This window comes from Acartia tonsa, chromosome 8, assembly GCF_053477335.1.
Source record: "Acartia tonsa isolate MP-2025a chromosome 8, ASM5347733v1, whole genome shotgun sequence".
In the NCBI taxonomy this organism is placed as follows: domain Eukaryota; kingdom Metazoa; phylum Arthropoda; class Copepoda; order Calanoida; family Acartiidae; genus Acartia; species Acartia tonsa.
Genome location: NC_137267.1, coordinates 44,369,253 through 44,392,687, shown reverse-complemented (window position 1 = coordinate 44,392,687; position 23,435 = coordinate 44,369,253). Strand labels below are relative to the sequence as shown.

The following is a 23,435-nucleotide window of genomic DNA, read 5'->3' as shown; positions in this document are numbered from 1 at the left end:
ACTGTATTCAATTACAATAATAAAAATTTCTTAATACGATATTTTAGCCAGCTGTGAAGATCACCTTATTAGAGTACATTGAAATTCTGGTGCAACATCCAGTAATAATATATCGAGTATAATAAAATTCTATGAGAGGTGCTGTCCCAGAAAAAAGAGGGGGGGGAATGTGGTGACTTGTGCCACGACATACCGCCAATTTTATTTTGGGTGCTACTCTCTTAGTTTTAAAGATAATTGGGTAAAATCTTTTTACCCTAAGTTTTGGTATCTTTAAAAAAAACGGCGGCGGGACTGCCGCTCCCGCCGTTCACCGCCACTTTCCGCTGCCGCCAAAAAAAAAAAATTTTATTGCATTTCTCGCCGAATTAGGCAATTTGGAATCATTTGAGACCATGTTATTTTTTTCAAAAATTTTTCGGTGAGAAATGCAATAAAAAATTTTTTTTTGGTGGCAGCGGAAATGGCGGTGAACGGCGGGAGCGGCGGTCCCGCCGCCTTTTTTTTAAAGATACCAAAACTTGGGGTAATTAGTGACCCAGCCCAAAAGATTTTACCCAATTATCTTTAAAACTAAGAGAGTAGCACCCAAAATAAAATTGGCGGTATGTCGTGGCACAAGTCACCACATCCCCCCCCCCCTTTTTTTCTGGGACAGTACCTATTCATAGAATTTTATTATAATCGATATATTATTATGGATGTTGCACCAGAATTTCATGTACTCTTATATGGTGATCCTCACAGCTGGCTAAAATAACGATATACCCTATCTATGAGGTCCTTATTAGCAACCTATATTTACGACAATTGTTTTTATATTTTGACAGATTCTTCAGACTATAAATTTCAATTATTCTTTTATTTGTAACTAGGGATGACAATCCGTCAAATTTTTTAACCGGATTCGGATTCTTACAAGTATCCGTCTAAAAAATGGCGGATTCCGGATTCTTATTTTTGGCGGATTCGGATTCCGGATTCTAGCAATATTTTTATAGGCTTTTTTAAAAAATTTAAGTGCTACATATGTCTTAAAAATTAATGTTCTTGGTGTTCTCTTTTAAGGTGTTTTAAAAGATTTTATATATAATGATGATAATCTTTGCCTTCTAAAAGGTTACAGTGATGTAACAGTTGAAATAAAAAACCCAAGATGCTAAGCTTAGCCTACCAATTAAGAATCCAAATCTGCTATTAAAAAACGGATTCCGGATTCGGATGCCAAAATTGACCAAAAATTTAGCGGATTTGGATTGCCAACCCTATTTGTAACACTTTATTTTTAGCCACTGCTCGGGCTCTAATCTTTTCTTATTTTAACCTTAAATAAGCATAAATAAACTATAGGTATTTTTAAAGTTCTTTTGCGGTCCATGTGCCATAAACCATTACTAAGCACTTTCCTGTAATACTATTTTAATTGTTAATCCACATTACTTAGTCGCATAGACTTCCAAGGGTTGGGTATTTACCCCCCTCAAACATTGAAACCCTTCATTTAACTCCCCTCATGAAATGAAAATCTTGGACGTCCTTCATGGCAGGGTTTCGGATCCGCATTGATTTTTTGCGGATCCGGATCCGGATCCTCAAAATTTGGTCAGTGCGGATCCGGATCCTTGACAATAAAAATAAAATCACCAAACCTTTCAAAAATATTTATTCTTTAATTCGAAGTCAAAAATACTTTTAATTTTCAAGTCTAACCCTAAACCTTAAAGATTGGCTCTCATCAAGAGAATGTCTGAGATTGTATATAAAGAACCACGTACATCTTAATTTGGGAATATGTATTTACCCTTATAAGCATAGAATATTTAATATTAGTGTACTTTTTTTTAGTGTAGATTCCATATTTGAAGCCAGATTTAACTTAGGAGTTGCCGTTTTAGAGATATCAGGGGTAATAAATGCCCCTAAGCTAAAAAATTTAAATACCGAGAAAGAGGTCCATAATTTTCCCAGGAATAAGGCGGCTTTACGTAAGAGAAATAAAATATATACAACAGAATAAATATTTTACAGATTTAGTATTGGGTCACTATAAGCCTTTTTTGCCGCTAATTATAATTTAATCTGAAACCTTCCCCTTTTCATTTACCCCGCCTACAAGGTGCTCAGCATTTCCAGAATTTTTGTATTTTGGATCTCAAATAGCGTGGTCTGGATATTAAAAGGTGCTTGTTTACAGAATAACTTTCATAATCTAGACCTCAATTCCCCCCCCCCCCCTTTTTCAAAGACAGAAGGGTAAAGAATTTGGGGAAAGGCTTATTTTTTTACATCGGAAAGGGAAGGTTCACTTCAAGGGGCTTTAGCAACAGCTGTCTCTTTAAATGATTGATAATTGATAGTTACGTAACGTTAATAACTATACAATGTCAATAGTACACATATATTATAGGATAACTTCTTACTCTCATATTTTATCCTTTTAATAAAGTAACAGGATGTCTGTATGTTTGTCTGTACCAAAGGATCTCGCTAACCGCTGAACCGATCGGGCTCTCCTTAACAGGGTAGCTTCTCATAGGTCTCAGGAAGGTTTTTAATTATTTTAGGGAAGAGTACTACCACCCTCCTAAGAGAAATCACAATTAATTAAAAATTTTATGTTAAGTATATATAGAGACTTGAAAATTAAATGATTGCTTAAATCGAATTATATCTTCATGTCTTAGAATAGTGTATTTTAAAAAAATCTGTTGAAAAACATACTAGGTAACTAAAATATTTTAGATAGATTGAAAATGCAGACTAAGTGTGTTCTCTTAATCTTCCTAAAAATGTGAGGAGCAGGATTATATGTCAAGCTTTATTGGCTTAGGTAATAGTTTAATAGAAATTCAAATAGTTCATTACAATAATAAAGGATTTTTAAGAGGCAATTTTTTTTCTATTCAATTAACTTAGTTCCAATGCAAACTTATACTAAAACTAGTACTCGTTGTTTTTTTCAAAACCATATTTAGTACCTACAGTTCTCAAAAAAGTATGTTTTGTGAAAATTACCTAACACTATATTCAACTTAAAAAAAAACTGGTGTTACAGGGAAAGTGATAATCTCTCTTAGGTGGGACATAACAACAGTACGAAGTATAATATAAAAGATTGTCATATTTTATATATAGCTTCATAAATTATTTTCTTATATATGGAGATACAATTGTTATAGAATGTTTTAGAGTACTTTTTTTCTTTTAAATCTCAAATCTAAAAACGAAGTATAAAATGATATTGTAAAATTAAATTGGACATACACCTAGACGAACACACAATCACCCCCCCCCCCCCTTCTTCTCCTCCTTTATATTGATATTGAAGATAAGTTTTTGTTGTGTTATACGTTAGGTAAGGTCATATGGGCCTCACATAATTGATATAGAACGTGGCTATTTTTTCTGTTGAGAAAACGGGGGAGGGAAAACCCACATATTAGTTAATTTATGAAAGGGTGAGGGGGGAGCATCACTTAAGAACCCTTATGATATAGTTTTATCATCTTAAAATCATATATTTTGAAAGGTAGAAAAATTTAGATTGCCATAAATCATTTTACCGTCCTTATTTCAGTAATATTGTTATTATCACCTTCTATCTCTTATGGGGTTGGCAATCTGCAATCCTCCCATTTTGCCCTATTTTTTGGACCCAGAATTTGAATCCGCAATCCACAAAATCCATTTAGTACTAACTAAAAACATTTTTCCATTTTTCAAAAAACAATAAAATATTTTGCAGTCTGGGAAAAAAATAAATCTTGTGCAGAATATACACTCCTGTTGTGTAACTATTGTTCCAAATAAGGAATTGATTATCTGGTAATCTAGACTTTCAAATTAAAATATTTTTTAGGAGGATGAATGATGTGGACAAAATCAACCCGACTGAGTTTCTCCCTGATAACAGGTGATTTTTTAAGTTTTATTTTTGATGTCCTATTATTTGCATTTTACCTTTGAATCTTGAGCAGGTTATAGGCTATTGTTAATAAAATTGACTGATGCACATTAATCTCGACGCAGTCTATTCACCATTCATTCTCAAAAGTCACACACTTCAATTATAAAAATGAAACTTGGAATGGGTCAAGATAACAATTTTTTCCTTCCACTCCCCCTCTACTGGATGAACGAACTGACCAGTAAGCAAGCAAGCCTAAATTAACGAAAAATTTTACTCTTTCATAATATTTACATATATTCTAAATCCTTTTACTTAAGACACAATTATTATTTTTGTTAGATACAACCACTAACTTCAAGTCTTTGAACCAGTTCTTGCTGTGTGACGGCCAGCTGTGCATGTGTGCCCCACAGGCCAAACAAATATGGACCTGCCTCGCTAAAAATGCGGTTAGAAATACATTTTTTTTTTTTTTCTTTCGCTAGATGTCTAATAAAAGTACTGTTCTAAATTATTCCTGCTGCTTCTATGTCATTGAAAAGCAAGTGAGTTGTAAACTAAGGGTATGGACAGTTGTTGGGACTTAAAAGACAAAGACATATATGGTCATACACCACATTGTAAAAAAAATATTGATCTGCCAAAACCTAATCTAACTGGAAAAAAAGTTTGATATATCTTAGGTTTAATATGATAATGGTTATACATATAATATCTGTGGATATTATGATGAGAGAAAATTGCCATCAATTTAGGTTGCTAACATAAAACTCATTTATTGATCAGTTCGTTCATGCAGTAGGAGTGGAGTGGATGGGTTATTTTAGCCCGCTGCAAGTTTCACTTTTTTAGAGAACATGAAAATTGGCAAACATCAACGTTATAATAAATTCATTAATATGATACAGACTTGTGTTTTCCGTAAAAATCATAGTGTTCAGTTTGATGTTTTTTGTTATTTTCTTCAGGTACTTGCCAGCAACCGTGAGCAGCGCCTAAAATCATATGGTTTACGGTGAACGATTTCGACCCTGATCCTGACCTCAAGAAAGACTGACAAAAAATTGCTTTAAACGGTTCAGCAAGACAGTTGATATTAAGGTAGATAATAATAAATAAGTTTTTCCATTGCAACTAGGCGCTTTGCAATCAAAGGCGTAGGGACTATGGAGGTGGCAGTAAAATAGCCTAAAATCATTCCAAGACTTACATTTATAACTAAGATACCTATCATATAACAACCCCAGTACATTCGTGAATCTTTCAAAAGTTAGATAACTAAACCGGTTACTCGAGAACCCTTAGAGCTAGAGAGAGCTAATTTTGGATTTAAGCTTCTATAGGGCCAAAGTTACTTTTAAAATTATTGTCGCCCCCCCAACACCCTTAAAATTTTTTTTTTTTGGGGGGGGGGGCTTAATGTCCGTTTGTCCTACCGTTTCAGTGCTTCGCTTTTATGGATGTTGTCATCCTTGTTTTATTATTTTTTTTAAAAACTGTCTTAAATACAAAAAAATAAGAGTTTTCTGTATTCCTCATAACCAATTCTAATAAACAGGACATAATTTTTCATTTTTAAATCCACGAAAAGCTGTCTAAACTTAAATGTGATAAATAACTATTCAACTTATGTTTTTTTAGTTGCCCGAAATCTTGCCTGGAGGATAAATCCAACAAATCACATTATTAGGTAAGCTTCGGTTAGCAGGGATAGGTAAATGGAGGATTGAGAGGGCGGGAAGTTTTGATACATTTGCGTCAACATGGAGCTTTATCTTTGGGCTCCCCCCCTCCCCTTATTCTTTCCATTATATATTCACTTCTCAATAATTAATTACCCTACCCTACTTTTTGTTCGATATCTTTGACTTGAGTATCCTAATTAATAAGTTTTATGGTATTTTTATGCATTTGCATGGTACATTAACTACTTCTTACAACCAATGGGTTAAGATTGTGGCTTATTAAGAAAAAAAATTTAAATTATATTAGTCTTTTATACTACCTATTAGTTAATAATTAAGTACCTACTCCGGAAACTTAAGATATAGAAATATTAAATTCACAATATCTTATGAAACAAAAATGTCTAGGTACAGAAGTTAAAAAGTAATGTTGAAAACACGTACATATTCGTTAAGTACCTAATACTTTACTATAAAAATATGATGAATAGTAATAAAAAGGATAACAATATCCAAAAGTACGAAGCATAAACAATCATATTAAAACCAAATCCTTAAATAATAAAAAGATACCCATAAATCAGATGATAATTCAAAAAGATCTACGGGTGATTCTTGTATATGCTCATATTTTTTTTCTGCACCTGTGGTGTTAAGATGCGCCCTTTCATCAAAGTGATCTATTCTTTCCAGTTCCTTTACAATGTTTTTACTTTTATTATCTGAAACCTGTACCTAAACCTTCATGTATTTTTTTCTTAGGATGAAACGAAGAAGCAGATAAGAACCGACAAGAAATGAAGAAAATAATGTGAAAATATGACGAAACCCGCTCCTTCCTTTTATGTCCATGATTTTTTTCTTGTTAAATTAACAGGGTTTTTTATTCTGCATGGGATCCCTGGCTAAAGAGGGGGGAGGGGTTTACAAATAAAATATGTGTGAGGGGGGCGAATAAAACCTACTAAAAACATTTCTGCCCCTCGTCCCCACCTTGGGGAAAAACTAGAAAATATGTTTTAGGGTTAAAGTAGTAAAATATTAGGTTTATTGCAACGTATTATAAACTACTTTCTCGTATTCATTCGAATCCGGTGGATAGGAACCGGTTCTCATTCATACGAAAAAACTATGTCTAGCATCGTATTATATCCAGCTTTCTACGAATATAGAAATGTACAATCATAAGATTAAAACTAGTTTTTTTAGTCGGTGACTTCGTCACCTCGGGGCTAAAAAAACTAGTTTTAATCTCATAATTGTACATTCTATATCCGCGGAAAGCCGTTTATAATACGATGCGAGAAATAACTATTCCTTGTATATGAAAATGTACAATTATAAGATTTAAACCAATTTTTTCAGTCCCGAGATGCTGAAGGCACGGGCTATAATACGATGCTACACGTAATTTTTCAGTATGGTTTAGAACCGGTTCTTATCCACCGTATTTTAAACGGTTTCTAAGTGATACTGGAAAGCATTTTTTCATTTTAAATCCTTCTGGGGGAAAAAATTAATCTTGTGCAGAATATACACCCCTGTAAATGAAGTAAAAATACCTAATCAAATGATTTATTCCTTGTGCCTGTGTGTAATAATTAAAATTGTTGCATACTCTACAGTCGAATAAAAATTTATATATGTATATATATTATAGGTATATAACACATATTCACATTTTAAATTTTTATGGTATTATCCTCTTAGGATTTTTTTTCAATTTTGAAAATTTTAGTCCCCACTCTCTCCCCCCTCCCATTATCCCATTATTAAACTATAAAACCTGCCCGCGGCGCTTGGCCCCCTGGCTTGCCTAGCCGCAGTGCTTGGCCCCCTAGCCTATAACCTAACCTAACCTAATTGAAAACAAGCGCCGTGGTTAGGTTTCATATTTTTGTCCGGGAGGGGGGGGGGGGGGCGGGGGGGGGAATAACAATTTTAAAATTGAAAAAAAAATTAAAGGGATAATGCCATTTTTATTAATAAAACATTAGTAACTTTATTTCAAATATACCGTTTTTAAGCAATTTGCTATGATATGTTAAAAAAATGTAATATTTAGGTTATTTAGTTATTTAAATATATTAAAGATTCCTGTGCTACTTGGTAAAATGTCCCAACTGACTTAAAACCTGACTTGCAAATAAATCCTCAATAATACAAAGTAGAATGATGTCTGTCTGTCCGTCCCTTAAGATCTCTGTAACCACTGAACCGATTGAATTCTACTCTTCAGGGTATATATCCATTGGTTCTGTGGTGGTTTTAAGCTATTTTCTTGGGGAGTGGGACGCCTCCAACCCCCCCCCCCAAAAAAAAAAATAAAAATTTCCCACCCCCCCCCCAAAAAAATACCTAGTTAAATAATAAAGTATAGGGTGTGCAGTGCAGAAAGAAATGCATACATTTTTTAATTCAGACTGCGCGGCTTGTGTTAATAGAAAAAAATATGCATATACTTTGAGCCGCTTTAAGCTCTAGTATTTTAAAGTATTTATAAGAACGGTTTCTGTGTTACAAATAGTTTAGTAGTTAGTTGATAAAAATGTCCTAACTGACCTAAAACTTTTTTCGATCCTTGCACATTTATAACATAGCTCTTAAATACAAAACGCACTTAAATAGAACCTACTAAATTAGAGTATATGACTTCTAATGATATGCATAGAATTCTTCTACCATTAATACAAGCCGCGCAGATTGAATTAAAAAATGAAAGCCTTTCTTTTTGCACTTCCTATACTTTATATTTCATGATATACTTGCATTCAGGTTTTAAGTCAGCTTGGACATTTTAAAAGTAGCACCTTCTTACTATACGTAGCAGTTTTCTTTTATTTATACAAGCTGCACAATTTCAATTTCAAAAGGTCTGCAATTTTTATTGCACTCTCTTAAAAAATATTAGTTTAGTAAAATGTGCTTCTCATTATTTGTTAGTCTATTAGATTTTTTAAGCTTTGCTTTGATGGATGTTGTTATGTTTATATTTTGTTATGTTATCTATAATTTAATAAATAGATATAAAATTAAAACTTTCTTGTAATAAATTATTTTTAATCTTCATATGTTAGTATATTAGTTTACAAAGTTGTTGTGTTTCTTTATCTTATTCATCGGCATTTTTAAATTCATTCTCTAGCTTAAAATATAATAGGGGGGGGGGGGGGTTGACACTTTTGCGTAAACAGGAAGTATAGGCTCAGTCTTAGGAGAATGAGAGGATAGGTCATTTGACAAAAAAGTTTCTTTATATGTAAAAAAAATCCTTGGATGTAGAATGTACAATTATTAAATTAAAACCATTTTTTAGCCCCAAGATGCCGAAGGCACGGGATAGAAAACTGGTTTTAATCTTATGATTGTACATTTCTATATTCATAGAAAACTGGATATAATACGATGCTAGACATAGTTTTTTCGTTTTGATGAGAACCGGTTCCTATTCACCGGATTCAAATGAATACAAAAAAAAAAAATTATCATCTTTTTGAATGTTATTTACATATTTGAAGATAAAAGATGCATATTTTGTCTTATACATTGATCTCTAACTCTTCAAAAAAATTTTTGCTTCAGCACCTGAACCTGGAGGTTAAATCCAAAATATCTAATAAGGAAATTACGTTCTAAAAGGATTTTTGCAAAATAACATATCCTCTCACTAGTCAAGCTTACACAAAAAAGTGTCGGATCTCCTCAACACTAAAAATTTTTCACTTAACTTCAAAGGGGTAGTTTCACAAAATGCATTTGAACTTAATTTAGTGTACCGCATATTTTTTTCCTAGTTAATGGGTTAAACTACATTTATTTAGCATATATTTGAAATAAATTTAATTTTCTACTACGTCGTTTTTAAAATATCAAGACTTGAAATTTGTCTTTTTGTTATATATGCAATTTAAAAAGACAATTTTCAAGTCTTGATATTTAAAAACTACGTGGTAAAAATTGAAATTCTTTCAAATATATGCCATACAAATTTAGTTTAACCATTTACCCAGGATAAAATATGCGGTTCACTAAATTAAGTCAAATGCATTTCGTGAAACTACCCCAATTAGATTGGAATGAGTCGACTGTTTTTCCCAACCTAGCCGCCATTAAATTGAACACTGGTGAAATAATGTCTTTATTATACACTTTGAATTTAGCAAAGCATTTGATATCTTGCCAATCAAAAAATGTGGTATCATAATTCGTTATTCTAACAAATGGTTATTGTATACATCTGTTAGGTATGTGAATCAAGCTAGCTTGTACTAAAACCAATGATATATTACGGATTAATATTCTGCTTACTTTTTTATCAAATTTTCAAAGTCGCAAGCCATCCTTACCTTGGCCTACTTTAAAATAAAGATCACTAATGACAAAAAAATTGGAATTTGTCTTTGCGTTAATTTATATTTTTTCATCATTTTAATTTCAGAAAATGATTTGTTGGAAATGTTTAAAAATTTTCAATAGGAGAAATCACCTATCGGTACATTTGAGATCCTGTAAAATTTTTAAATGTTGTGGTTGCCTTGAAGAGTATTCAAGATTGCATCACTTGAAAAGACATCAACAGAAATGTGTTAATTTAAATAGAAATATTGCAGGCAAGTAATATGCAACCTTCCTTTTCAACAGTTGAAAAAATAAAAAATAGGATTTTGTTCCGCCATTGAAACTTTAAAATTAAAAGATGAAAATCAATCATAAGTGTTAATGGGGAAGATTGCTTTGTCAAATTGTCCTTCACACAAATAAAATTTAGTAAATGTATTGTTTTATAATAGCGAAGATAGTTTATAATTTAAAGTTCATTTGTTTGTTAGGTACGTATAGTGGAAAAGTGATTTTCTAAGCTGCTATTAAAGATAGATGATAATAATTTTTGTGAATATTCTCCATGCAAATAAGCATTCAGTACATAATTAATTTAGTCCGACAGTCTATTCTATACCTTATTGAGTCTGTCTGTCTTTAATGTTCTAGATGACCTGTGGAAAAATTGCATGTTTTATGTCGTGATAAAATGCATATACAATTTTCACTTATTCCACCAATAAAATGTTAGTACTTTTTAGTCGTTTCCTTTAGTCCGTCTTAGTAAGTTAATAAACAACTGTAACGTTGGCTAAAATATAAATAGAAGTGGTTTTTATCATAGTTTTAAAATCATCTAACCAAGCCTAATCAACTTAGGATACTTCAGACGTCCGCATCCTGTCTTCCATACCTCTGTCCGTCCGTCTAAATAAGTTAGCAAAAAACTCACTTTGGCTATAATAGGGCTAGCAAAATTGTTCTTATGTCAGTCTATCACAGTAAATTAACAAAAACTCAACTTACTAACTTAGGCTATAGTAAGGCTAGAGGCATTGTTTTTACAGTTTATTAATTGCCTAACCAAGTCTAATCAATCTAGTGAACTATGTCGGTGCGCCTCCCTTCCGTTTGTAATATATACTTTTATACGCCTGCCCGTCCGTCTAAATAAGTTAACATAAGTGTTTAACTTTGGCTAAATGCACTAGAAGAATGGTTCTTGCAGTCATGAAAGACAGTTTCAAATTTTTTCTTCATTTTATAGGGCAAGGATGCCATATATTAAGCTTGTCTTGCCAGTAAGCTTCAGAAAATAATTTCAATATGTTAAAGGTCTAGAAAACTATTCTTGTCAGTCCTGTTTAAAGTTAGCAGGCTAGCTTCTTTTGTACACTCTTTGTTTATTAATGTTAGTTTACTCTATCTGTTGTTCTAGTTTTGCTCTTGAAATGCAGCTGTAGAATGTATTTTTTGTCTGTCTTATTTCCTATTGTTCTATGTTAGTATTGAAAGTCTTATCTATATTTATGCGGGCGTTGCTACAAAAGACCAACTCTATAAAATTTAAAACGCCTTTATGCGTGTCTGCTTTTTTCTTCAGATTAAAATTTTTTAACTTGTAAGTTTCATTCAATAATTTTTTAACTATTTGTGCCAGTTCATGAAAACTTGTTCATATATTAATGCATTGTTTTAGACGATGTGGAAACAGAATATCAAGAAAAGGAAATAACAACATTGTATGGGGAAACTATTGTTGTAACAGAATTTGATACTGTTGAAATTGAAGGTTTGTTTGTTGAGATTTGATGATTAGGCACTAAAATCAATTTTCCTTTAATAATTTGAGAAAAGCTCGTTTATTTCTTATTTATATAATATTATATTTTCTAAAACTTTTTCTGAACTGATACAAAATATAAAAAGGGGGAGGGGGGAGTTCTGACACTTTTGCGTAAACAAGGAGCATAAGCTTTGTTTTAGGAGTGAGAGAATATGTTATTTAGCAAATGGATTTCGTTTGGAATGTTGTTACCTTATATTATAAAAATTTAATTATTAAGTGTTAATTCTATTTGCAAAAGTTACTTTGGATGTAGCTTCCTTATCTTTGAAAAAAGTATTGATTTGACCTGCAGGTTCAGGTGCTGCAGGCCTTCAGGTTGTCTCTGAACAGGTAAAAATAAAAAAATCTTTTTTTGAGGAGTTAGAGGGCAACTCATATAAAAAATATGTATCTTTTTTTTCAAATATGTAAACAAAAAGATGCATACTTTGTTTAAAAGTTAATCACTAACTCTTCAAAAAAAAGAGAATTTAAAAAAAATTTACTTGTTCAAAGACCACATGGAATCCTGTAACACCTGAACCTGGATGTCAAATCAATAATTTTAAAAACAATATCTATCCAAAAAGGAAACTTTTGCCAAATAACCTCCCACTTGTAAGACAATGCCTATGCTCCCTGTTTACGCAAAATTGGCAGAACTCCCCACCCCCTTGTCTACTAAATGGAAATAATAATCATGGGACTAATATATTTTCTATATTACCCTTCACATACACTATAGGTATAATTATTTATTTTAGTTCCATTTGATTACAGAACAGATACAATCGAAAACATTATTTCTCAAGGTAATATCAGCAAAAAATATTAATAAAAAACTCACGTGTATTTTTGTTATGTCATGCGTTTGCTTTAATAACTTTGAGACTTCTAATAAATCCTAATAAGGGTTTCTTAGATATTTCATTTTAATGCTGATTTGTTAAAAACTAAGATTTTTTTTAAATTCAGCATCAGTGCCAGAAACAAATAATTCATTTCAAGTCTCAGGTAAAAGAAATTTTACAATAAAATATTAGAAATAAAATCTAAAAAGGGAAAAGTAGGATTCGGGTAAAATCCGTAAAGGTTAGGTATGTGTTTTAAGTTGAAAACAGTAGTAGAACGATAAAAATTTATGACAACTTAAAAAAAAAAAATTGTCTATAGTTCTTTTCAATAAGAAATACACATATTTAGTGAATATCATCTTTATACTACTTTTTTAAAGGCTTAATAGTTGTTAAAACACACACTTTTACGGATTTTACCCGCAACCTACTTTTCCCTTTGTTATTTTTGAGATATTAAGAAACTTTACTAAATTAAGTACTAACTTTAAGAATGACAATTTATAAAGTATTTTTGTCAGACAAATATTACGATTCAGTAAATAAATAAGAATTGCATATTCTGTGTGTTTTGGATGCAGAGACTTTCTTATTTATCTTAGATGACCCTCCATCTGAAGTAATTTCAATCCAAGAAACTGAAGATCACACCTATGCCCGAATTTGTAGTGCTATTGATGGTGAAAGTGAGAATGTTGCCAATGGCAGAGAGGATGATGGCAATGGAGAAGGGGATGGGGGTAGCGATGGTGATGGGGGTGGTGGTGGTGGAGGCGGGGGTGGTGGTGGTGGAGGCGGGGGTGGTGGTGGTGGAGGCGGGGGTGGTGATGGTTTTGGAGGCGGGGGTGATGGTGGTGGAGGCGGGGTTGATGGTGATGGTGGGGGAGGTGGGGGTTATGGTGGTGGAGGCGGGGATGATGGTGGTGGAGGCGGGGATGATGGTGGTGGAGGCGGGGGTGATGGTGGTGGAGGCGGGGGAAATGGTGGTGGAGGTGGGGAAGATGTTGGAGACGGGGTTGGTGGCCCAAACTTGAGAAATTATTTCCCACTCCCAGATTTAGAAACATTCAACGACAAAAGCCGCGGTATAGTCGAGTAAGTTTTATGTATTATTCCTCAATAATTTTTAATGCTATTTACTTTTGATGGGACCAGAAACTTATCGATCACACCTGTAACCGAGAATTGTAATGAACTTTAACTAATTTTTAAAAGAAGAAGTAGAAAAATAATATTTTTTGGGGAGAGGGGGTAGCGTGATGGAGAAGTGTTATTTCTCTCGAACCTATAAAAAAACTTCACATTAGTTGAATGATTAGCAAGATCCTAAGCTACCTAAGAAAGATAAACATGATGATACTTATATTTTATAAATGGATTACTTTGAAAAATGTCATCAGATGGATTGTTTGGTGGCACTAATCCAGTTTTTGATTACATGAATAGAAGTAGATTGTGTTTCTTAATTTTGAGAATAGCTATTCATGGAATCGTGTTATGGCCAGCATTATGCGTAAAGTAAAATGAAAAATTATATGATTAATTCCAGATAGAGGGCTAACAAAACTGATATTAATAATAATATTTATATTTTGTTATTGGTAGAAAATTGTCTATGATATGATACTGTACATGATTATTAAAAGGGAGGGGAGTTTTGACACATTTGCATAAACCTGGTGTATAGGCTTTATCTTTGGACTGAGAGGATAGGTTATAAAGATAAAATCATTCTTATATGATGAATTACCCGCAACTATGATATGTTTTGGATAGGCCTCCAGGTTCTGGGGCTCCAGGTGGTCTCTGTACAGGTAAAAATGAAAAAAAATTTAAAAAGAGTTAGAGGTCAACTTTTAAAACAAAATATGCATCTTTTTGAATGTTATTCACATATTTGATTAAAAACATGCATATTTTGTTTCATAACCTGACCTCTAACTCTTAATTTTTTTTTATTTTTACCTGTAAAGAGACCACCTGCAGGCCTGGAGCTCCGGAACCTGGAGGCCTATCTAAATAATCTTAAAGTTGCGGGTATTTCATCATATAATAATGATTTTATCATCCTCTAAGTCCAAAGATTAAGCCTATACACCAGGTTTCCGCAATTGTGTCATATTCCCCCCCCCCCCTTTATTTCCCAGAAGCAGTTTTAATCCAGCTAAAATTATAAATCTCGTAGCCAAACAAAAAAAAATCATTCTTATTAGAAGGTATTGATATATCATTTTTGGTTTTGCCAAGGAATTGCCACGCCAGATTTAATAATGAAAAAGATTTTAAAAACACAAATAAATATTACCAACTACTGCAAATTACTTTATGCTTTTTTTGATATTTTGCGGTTGGTGGTGGTCTAAACTTTTAAACTTTTCTGAAGAATTACACTTCAAATAACTCTGATGTTTCTGTATTATATATGATAGGTACCTATATTGTATGATTTTCACAATAGTTCTGAGTTCATATTTTTGAAGTATGAATTATTTCAGGCTAATAAGAGAGCTGTTGGACCAGCGCTCCCTAACTAACAGAGAGGTTAGAAAAATAATGATGAATAGAAGTACACGTCGGCCTGAAGAAGGACCAGAGGGTAAAAGAAAATTTATGTTGGTTAGACTATTACTAAAAAAATATTCTTGTTTGAAATTACAACATAAATCTTGAAATGTCTCTCCTTCAAATGAAAATTTAGCTTAAAATGAATTTAGAAACCTTGCTGTGCTCTACCAACACAATGAAAATTAAATATTACTCGTATTTATTTGAAACCGATTAATATCCAGTGGATTACAACCAGTTCTCATCCATATGAAAAAAATATGTCTAGCATCGTATTATATCCAGTTTTTTACGAATATAAATATGTCCAATCATAAGATTAAAACCAGTTTTTTGGCCTGTGCATTTAGCATCTCAGGGCTAAAAAACTGGTTTTAATCTTATAATTGTACATTTTATATCCGTGAAAAGCTGTTTATAATACGATGCGAGAAATAAATATTATTAGATTTCATGTTTGCCTGAGAAGCAAACTATAGCTTAAGAATGTAATTATTTTAGGATACCATCCTTATGAAAATAACAAGATATTTTCAAGGCATATCAACAAATTCCTTCTTCCTTCCTTAATGGGAACAGATGAGCTGAAGGTACAATTTTACAAAGGGGGATTGTTACTTGTAAAAGCTATCTCTGAAAATCTTATATCTTTAATAGCTGCTAGCTGCCTAACAGCTGTATGTACAATGTAAATATCATGCCTGTACAATTACATCCTGTTTAGTGGCATAAGAAGGCCTATTAATGATCTAAAATAGTCAAGATGTTATACTTCTGGGGAAAAGCTTCACTAAAGAAATAGACACATTTATGTTCACTGCTAGATAACTGTACATTATTAAGTAATGACAAATTATTTGTAGGCCTTCTTTTGTCATCTAAAATTTTGTGCGAGTATTAACTATACCTTACACCATTTGTCTGTTTTTAAGATAATCCTTACCAGGAACATTTTACAATTTTTATCCAAATCTTCATAATAAAGAATATGATTAGACATTCAATCGCTCTTTAGAAAACCAACCCTTTGATTGCAGGTTCTTTGTTTGGAAGTCCTTACACTGTGTATTGTAATGAGTTGTGCCTGTTTTCTTGTGCCAATGCTTTTTCCATTCTCTTAACTTTCTATGTCATGCACCTGACAAGGTAGCAGTAGACCCCATTTAAATATCTTTAGTTATGATGCAGTCTTGGGACTAGATTCAAAACTATCATATTCTCATTAACAAGTGCATGCACTATGTGTTAGTTATGTAACTTTATAAAGTGTCTCAAAAATCAGCCATGTGATGTCAAAAAAATGAGGCAGAGAGAGAAGTTGAAATAAAAACTCAAGAAAGATATGGATAATCCCTCATTTTTATGACATCCCATTGCTGATTTTTTAGACACTTTCTAAAGTTACTTGTGTATTTTTTATAATAATAACTTAAATTCTATTATTGCTCTAAATAAGATTTAGCTGCCTTGTGTAAATAAAACAGGAATTTGAAAATAATCATTTCATAACTTCTAATATGATATATACATCAAACATTTCTTTAGAGAAACCTGTCAATGGATTGGGATTCATTTTGTGAGTTCAGGTATTGACATTTGACAATTAATTTTTTTAAAAATAATTCTCTGCCAGTTTTTAAGAAAGAAAACGTTAGTCAAGAACAATTGGATTAACAAATTTTATTTTGTTCTTGCATAGCATTAACTCTTGCATATTAACTCTGCCTTAGTAATGACTTTGCAAACAGATAATCAGTTGAAACTTTTTGTCAACATTCCTATCATTATGAAGCATAATTGGCTATTAAACATCCAGACATCTTTTAAGCTATTTTATATTTTTCACATTTTTCAAATAAAGAAATTAAAATTTTTAGACAAATTGCAAAAATCGTTGAGTAAAAGTAATGTTTTCTTTTGAATATCTTGATAACTGATCCATACTTATCAAAATATACAAAAATATTTAAACTTTAATTACTCTTAGTTCCTTAACTTAAAAAATTCACTTCATGCAATTATCCCTTTACAATCTTTCTTAATATAAATCATATAAGATAATTTTTCTGATTATTGAAACTATGTTCATATCATTATATCTTTTAATATTTTTTTGCTACCTTATTGATGGTGTCATACTTTGTTTAGAGACAGCTATGTTGTACCTTTTCTTGGCCGTAACCAACAGAGTACTGCAGAGGCAATTACATGTAAGAAAATTGAACTGTATATCAGAAATTAAAAAGTTAATAAAGAATGTACAGCATAGGGGGATCTAAAATTATTCAAAGTAACAGGATCTCTGTTTAAGGTTTGCTCCATGTATCTCTATTGGTTTCTAAGTAACACACAATAGTATTAATGGTATGAACCTCAAGATTGTTTTCTTTTGGGGTGGATGGGGTGGGGGGGTGGCGACAATTGTTTTTAAAGTAACTTTAGGCATTAAAAAGTAAAATCCTAAGGTTTGCTCCATTTATTTCTAGTGGTTGCTGATATATAGTATAACTATAAACCACTTGACCCCCATATTCACTTCTCACATGAGCTCTAAGGGTTCTCAACTAAACCATTTGGAATGTTATGTCATACAGTTTAAAAGACTTTAGGAATGTTGAAGAATTTTGTCATTCTTTATATAATTTTAGGTGCTGTACTCCTTAAGTTTGTAAAGGATATAGGTAATTTTAGATCAATAATTTCAAGTAAAGCTACTTTAAAATAATTGTTCTTGTTTGTAAAAGTATATAATGATACAGTGTGTTTTTTTTATGAGAAGTTTTTTGAAAGCAATTTTAACCCACTTATAGTTATCAGAATTTAATGATTAATGGCTTATTTTCTTCGTTTTTTAATGCAATTAATAGAACAACAAAAAAATATACAGTTTTTATTTAAAAAGTACAGTAAAATCTTAAATTCAAAACTTAGGTGTCAACATCTAAAAATGGTTTTAGCCCATTTTTCTTATGCCTAAATCTTATACACTTTGCAAGAAAAAAATTGAATTTTCTGTAGTCAACTTTGGGGGGCCAGTACTCCCTCCCTGGTTGAGATATGACCTTAAAACTTTGATATGTTCTATTACATGTCCCTAATAGTATCTGTATACATTTTTAGCTCTATATCTCAACTTCGAATTGTTTAGCAGCCATTCTTGCAAAAGGTTGAATATTTGAGCATAAGAAAAATGCGCTAAAACCAATTTTAGATGTTGACACCTAAGTTTTGAATTTTAGATTTTACTGTACTTTTTAAATAAAAACTGAGATATGTTTTTGTTTCTCTATTAATTGCATTAAAAAACAAAGAAAATAAGCCATTAATCATTAAATTCTGATAACTATAAGTGTGGTAAAATTGCTTTCAAAAAAGTTCTCATAAAAAAAAACACTGTACAATTGAAGTTCTATTTCCTCAGGCTAGAAAATATTATAGGTTATAAGTATGATTAGAATTTATCATCAAGATTTTCATGACCTCTAAACAGCTAATTTTCTGTAAATCATTCTTATTAATCTAATAATTTAAGAAATTGAAATCCTTATTTTTATTTCGTTTGATATTTAAGAGCAATTCTAAAGACCTAATTATCTGTGATATATTATGAGTTAATTTATTTTCTTTGATTCTGAATCTTACATGTACATGTAATTAAAATGAGAAATATGTTTATTTAAGGGAGGGAGCTGTATTTTTTTATTTAGTTGAGTTCCTTTGACTATTAGTTCTGGTTATAAAAAGTGTCAATTCCGCCTCCCCCCTTTTTTATTATGTAAAAATAATAAAATTTTGTTTAAGATTACGAAACGATGGGAACTATTTTTGGAGTTGCAAAAACAACAGTTTCTAGGTAAATATTTTGTTCATATTTTTTTCTGCATTTATATTAATGATCTTATTGAAAAAAAGTAAATAATAAGTTACAATATTAATGAGAATGATAACATCCATAAGAAATAAAATACAAAAAAAATCTTGGATGGACCGGACAAATGGAAAAGGTGAGTTAAAAAACTGATGCACAATGATAAAAAATATGAAAAAGTAAGAGATAGAATATTTGATTAATATATATCTAAAATAATCAAACCTTTAACATTAAGATGTATGTCATTTCCAGCCAGACTGACGAAAAGGCATAATTGCTGCATATTTTGTATGTAATATTTGTTTTTAAGGTGGTTTGATCAATCAATGAGTCTGCTCTATCAAACCCATCCTTTTAATGTAAGGAACAGAAGGCTTCATTTAAGACCGGAAGATCCACTTTTACCAAACCCATGGAAAGGTAGATTTTTATATGCTTCTTGTATTTAATGAACTAAAAAAGAAAATTTCACAGTGTTTAGGTAACCAAAATGATTTTGTTTGTCATTAAGATATATTTTCTTTTAGAGTGGTGGGATATATGCATTCATGCAACCATGACTAATCCTCGCGTTTCTGAAATTTATCGCCCATGGTTAGAAGCATATCAGCAAAGGTAAGAAAGATAAAGAATATTTTAAGCCAAAAGGGACAATGCATGAACAAGAGCCTCTCGACTGAACATACTCTTGATTTTAAATTGCAGTAATTGCCCAGGGTATTCAGTAAGGTAACACCCAATAGACAACCAACTCTATGATTGCATAACCTTGGTCTAGAAGTCCTACTGTTGCTTGGTAATGAGTTGCACCTATTTTGGGCCAAGGCATTCCCCTACTCTATTTTTACTTTAGATTTATGAATTAATTTTTTTTATACAGGGGTAATTTTTCTCTATAGCCGATATCTCTCTAGGGGTAGCGGTTTTATGAGTTACTAGAATTTACTTTCAACATATACTTTTAATCTATATTCAGGAATCCTAATGCCCCCAGATTGATGTACACGGTTGTGTTGGCCTTGGATGGGGTTGAGATAAAAGTGACAAAAAGTAGAGATCCCCATTTGCAAGCTAGGAAATTTAATCTTGAAAAATTATGTATCACATATTTATTTTTCATCTAAAGGGATGAGCATTTCTTTGTAACAAAACAAAAACCTAAAAGAAACTTAAACAAAAAAGTGTCAATGCAAATATGATGGAAAAATTTGTTACATATGCTCTAATTTGGTAAATAAAATATAATATAAATTGCCATCGTTATATTATATGTACACATTTTCTTAAACGAATTCAAATTTCAGTGGCGTATCACTTTTTTGGTCGACTGTTGTTATACCACCCCCCCCCCCCCTATTAAATTTTCCAATATTTTCTGCTATACCTTTGATATTTTAATGATAAAAGTAACATTAAATTAAATCCTAAGTTTTTCAAAGATTATCAATTGATAGAACCTACAGTAGCAAATCTAGCATCAATGCTCTAGGTAGTTTATTTTTTTAAATTTAATTATAAGTGTAAGATTACAAAGTGCATGCATCTGCTTGCTAGGCATGCACTTTGTGCGAATCGATGGACCAACTAATCCTGTATTAATACATTACTTTATGGGATAAAAGTATTTCTCCCCCTAGTTGTAGTGTTATCATTTTATTTCAATTTATATATTGTATTTTTAGGAAAGCTGGTTTTTTCTACGATGGATGGCATTGCCAGATTCGTGGCCATCTGTACAGCCACATCATCCCCTGCTGCCACCGATGAACGCAATCGTAAGACATTTTGTTCATGAAGTTTTTTTCTTTACACTGAAGAAAATACAAATACCCAAAAAGGGGAGTGTAATTCAAGAATTAGAGAAGTCAAATATGATTTTATTAAGACTGAACCCCCCCCCCCCCTCACTCCAAAGAAACAAAACAAAACTTATTAAAAATTGTGGAAGGATAAGTCGACAGCCGTTCATGATGTTTTAAAGGATATAAACATTCACACAATTACATTTGAGACAAATAATAAGTCTATTTGTTCTTAAGAAGCCCCTTCACTGTCTAAGAATTATAAGATTAAAACCATTTTTTTTAGCCCAGAGATGCCAAATAATATTTTTTTTTGTATTGATGAGAACCGGTTGTAAACCACCGGATAATAATTTGTTTAGAATGAATATGAGAATAGTTATTTTTCGCATTGTATTAAACAGCAATTTTTGCAGATATAAAAATATACAACTTTAAAACTGGATATAATATGATGCCTGACATAGTTTTTTCATATGGATGGGAACCAGTTCTAATCCGGTGGATTAGAATAGGTTTCGAATGAATATGCGAAAATATTTCACTTGCAATTCTTTGAAGTTATTAGTTTTAATAACATTTATGTTTTAGATGCTCATATGATGTTTGTTGAAACTCATGGGGGATTTGAAGGAGGTGTCCAATCTTTGATTGCAGATGTACCAGAGTATATACACCTCGTTGTTTTGGTAAATGAATTTTGTTTTAATCTTTTTTGAATTTGTTTTAAAACGTCTATGAAAAAGTAGAATATTAAGTGATTTTGTCAAACTAGCGTGAAACTCAAAAGTACATTTATTTTAGTTTTTCTTAGATCAACCCTTATTGACTAAATAAATAAGGATGATAACATCCATAAGTAGCAAACCACAGAAATTCGTGGATGGGACTGCCCGTCATTGTTGTTTACTTCAAACGACGGGAAAGGGGTAGTTTTACGAAATGCATTTGAACTAAATTTAGTGAACCGCATATTTTTTCCGAGTTAATGGGTTAAACTACATTTATTTGCATTTTGCATATATTTGAAATAAATTCAATTTTCTACCACGTAGTTTTTAAATTCAAGACTTGAAAATTGTCTTTTTCAAGTCTTGGTATTTTAAAAACTACGTTGTAGAAAATTGAAATTCTTTCAAATATATACCATATAAATGTAGTTTAACCATTTAACCAGGATAAAGTATTCGGTTCACTAAATTAAGTTCAAATGCATTTCGTGAAAGTACCCCTTTAATTTTGATATCTTTAACTGAAAAAATTTTGAAAATAGGACAAAAAACACCAAAAATATGGGGTAAAATGTAAAACATATAAAAATAGCCAAAAACCTGCAAAAAGGCAGTCTGACCATCATTGTTGTTTTGATAAATACTTATTTTTTTGGTACAAAGTATTTAATTTGTGATTTATATGTAATGCATAAAGAGATAAGGAGGGGGGAGGGAATTTTGCCACTTTCACATAATCAGTGTGTGGGACCTGAACATGAAGTTCAACTTTACATTTTTCTTAAAATATGATTATTATATCCAAAAAGATGCATATTTTATTTTAAAAGTTGACCTCTAACCATTCAAATAAGCTAAACTACCCCCCACTAACATATTTCTTTATTGCTTCAGATGGACAAGATATGGTACCAATTCGGTAGACAGCATGGTTCTGTTCAAGAAACATTTAGAGTTATTGAAGAAAGAACAGGTAAATAACATGCAACAGATAACAAAGATCAATATAGATTTTTATTTGAATTTTAAAAAATCTTGTTTTATATTCAGAATTGTGGACAATTTAGTTTTCCCCTTCCCTCTCTTTCTGCTAAATTTTGTGATAATGTTATACTGATTTTTTGTATGGGATGTACAATATTAATTAAATCCATGTACAACAATAGATATTAATACTCTTTATTATTAAAATTTTTAAAAAGATTTTCTATATCTTTGCCATTTCTCATTGTAATTTTAAATTTTGTTGACGTAAAATATTCATACACTCTTTTCTAAATTACCAGGCATTCTCTGTACTAATTAAATATCGATCCGCCAAAATAGTATGGGGGGAGGGGGGCATAATGACATCTAAACATTAACAGTGAGCAAAATGTTCTAAATATTGAGCTAGATTCTATTGATTCTAGATTTTGCTCACTGTTTAACTTTAGATGTCATTACATCCCCCCCCCCCTCGCCTTTATGTATGCATGTGTATATGAAATTGTAAGCAATATTTATTGTTTGGTTGATTAAACAATTAACTTGTTTTTCTCGGGGGTTTGTATGATATTACATGAAAGGTCAATGATCTCTTTTTCCATTTAAAAAAAAAATATTCTTGGTTATCAACTTAACCTTTATGTTTTAGATTTCAGAACTACTTATGTGTTGCCCTCAAAGACAAGCTCCAATATAAGATCTGTTGATGGACGGAGGATTGAAGTGCCAAAACCAGAAGGTCAGGAAATTCCTCGCGGAAGACAGCTAATGGAATGTCAGGAAAGGATTTAGAGATACAAATATAGTCATTATTTACAATATTAAGTAGATTAGTATTTTCAACTATTATGGACTGGTTAAACTTATTACAGGATTGGTTAG

General features: G+C 31.6%; 2 protein-coding genes across 12 annotated transcripts; both read left to right on the top strand.

Annotated features, from left to right (window-relative positions):
* The first annotated feature begins 2,713 nt into the window (after positions 1 to 2,713).
* On the top strand, positions 2,714 to 8,664 carry LOC145327031 (ubiquitin carboxyl-terminal hydrolase 9Y-like). Of its 11 annotated transcripts, none has more exons than XM_080170517.1 (9): positions 2,714 to 2,830; positions 3,860 to 3,913; positions 4,250 to 4,359; positions 4,879 to 5,011; positions 5,552 to 5,600; positions 6,358 to 6,473; positions 7,256 to 7,290; positions 7,593 to 7,704; positions 8,423 to 8,664. In XM_080170517.1, exons 2-4 carry the CDS (start codon positions 3,868 to 3,870, stop codon positions 4,927 to 4,929), a joined length of 207 nt encoding a protein of 68 aa, XP_080026643.1. In that variant the 5' UTR covers positions 2,714 to 2,830; positions 3,860 to 3,867; the 3' UTR covers positions 4,930 to 5,011; positions 5,552 to 5,600; positions 6,358 to 6,473; positions 7,256 to 7,290; positions 7,593 to 7,704; positions 8,423 to 8,664. The 11 variants fall into 11 exon arrangements, with proteins under 11 accessions (XP_080026643.1, XP_080026642.1, XP_080026641.1 ...); XM_080170516.1 differs by having other exon boundaries at positions 8,403 to 8,664; XM_080170515.1 differs by having other exon boundaries at positions 8,400 to 8,664.
* Positions 8,665 to 9,552: 888 nt separating this feature from the next.
* LOC145326635 (uncharacterized) lies at positions 9,553 to 23,345 on the top strand. Its single transcript, XM_080170004.1, has 19 exons — positions 9,553 to 10,205; positions 11,615 to 11,707; positions 12,508 to 12,555; positions 12,719 to 12,757; positions 13,200 to 13,692; positions 15,093 to 15,193; positions 15,664 to 15,752; positions 16,708 to 16,748; positions 17,311 to 17,372; positions 17,811 to 17,843; positions 18,964 to 19,015; positions 19,344 to 19,453; positions 19,561 to 19,648; positions 20,010 to 20,131; positions 20,463 to 20,522; positions 20,716 to 20,808; positions 21,427 to 21,524; positions 22,461 to 22,539; positions 23,203 to 23,345. The coding sequence occupies exons 1-19, from the start codon at positions 10,037 to 10,039 to the stop codon at positions 23,343 to 23,345; spliced, it is 2,013 nt and encodes a 670-aa protein (XP_080026130.1). The 5' UTR covers positions 9,553 to 10,036.
* Positions 23,346 to 23,435: the final 90 nt, after the last annotated feature.

Bases quoted from the DNA above. Each gene is read 5' to 3' on its own strand.
- LOC145327031 (XM_080170518.1), top strand. From the start codon at position 3,868: ATGATGTGGACAAAATCAACCCGACTGAGTTTCTCCCTGATAACAG. The intron at 3,914-4,249 runs GTGATTTTTTAA...TATTTTTGTTAG, and splicing joins GAGTTTCTCCCTGATAACAG to ATACAACCACTAACTTCAAG. The intron at 4,360-4,878 runs GTTAGAAATACA...TATTTTCTTCAG, and splicing joins CCTGCCTCGCTAAAAATGCG to GTACTTGCCAGCAACCGTGA.
- LOC145326635 (XM_080170004.1), top strand. From the start codon at position 10,037: ATGATTTGTTGGAAATGTTTAAAAATTTTCAATAGGAGAAATCACCTA. The intron at 15,194-15,663 runs GTAAAAGAAAAT...TAATTATTTTAG, and splicing joins GCCTGAAGAAGGACCAGAGG to GATACCATCCTTATGAAAAT. The intron at 19,454-19,560 runs GTAGATTTTTAT...ATTTTCTTTTAG, and splicing joins TTTACCAAACCCATGGAAAG to AGTGGTGGGATATATGCATT.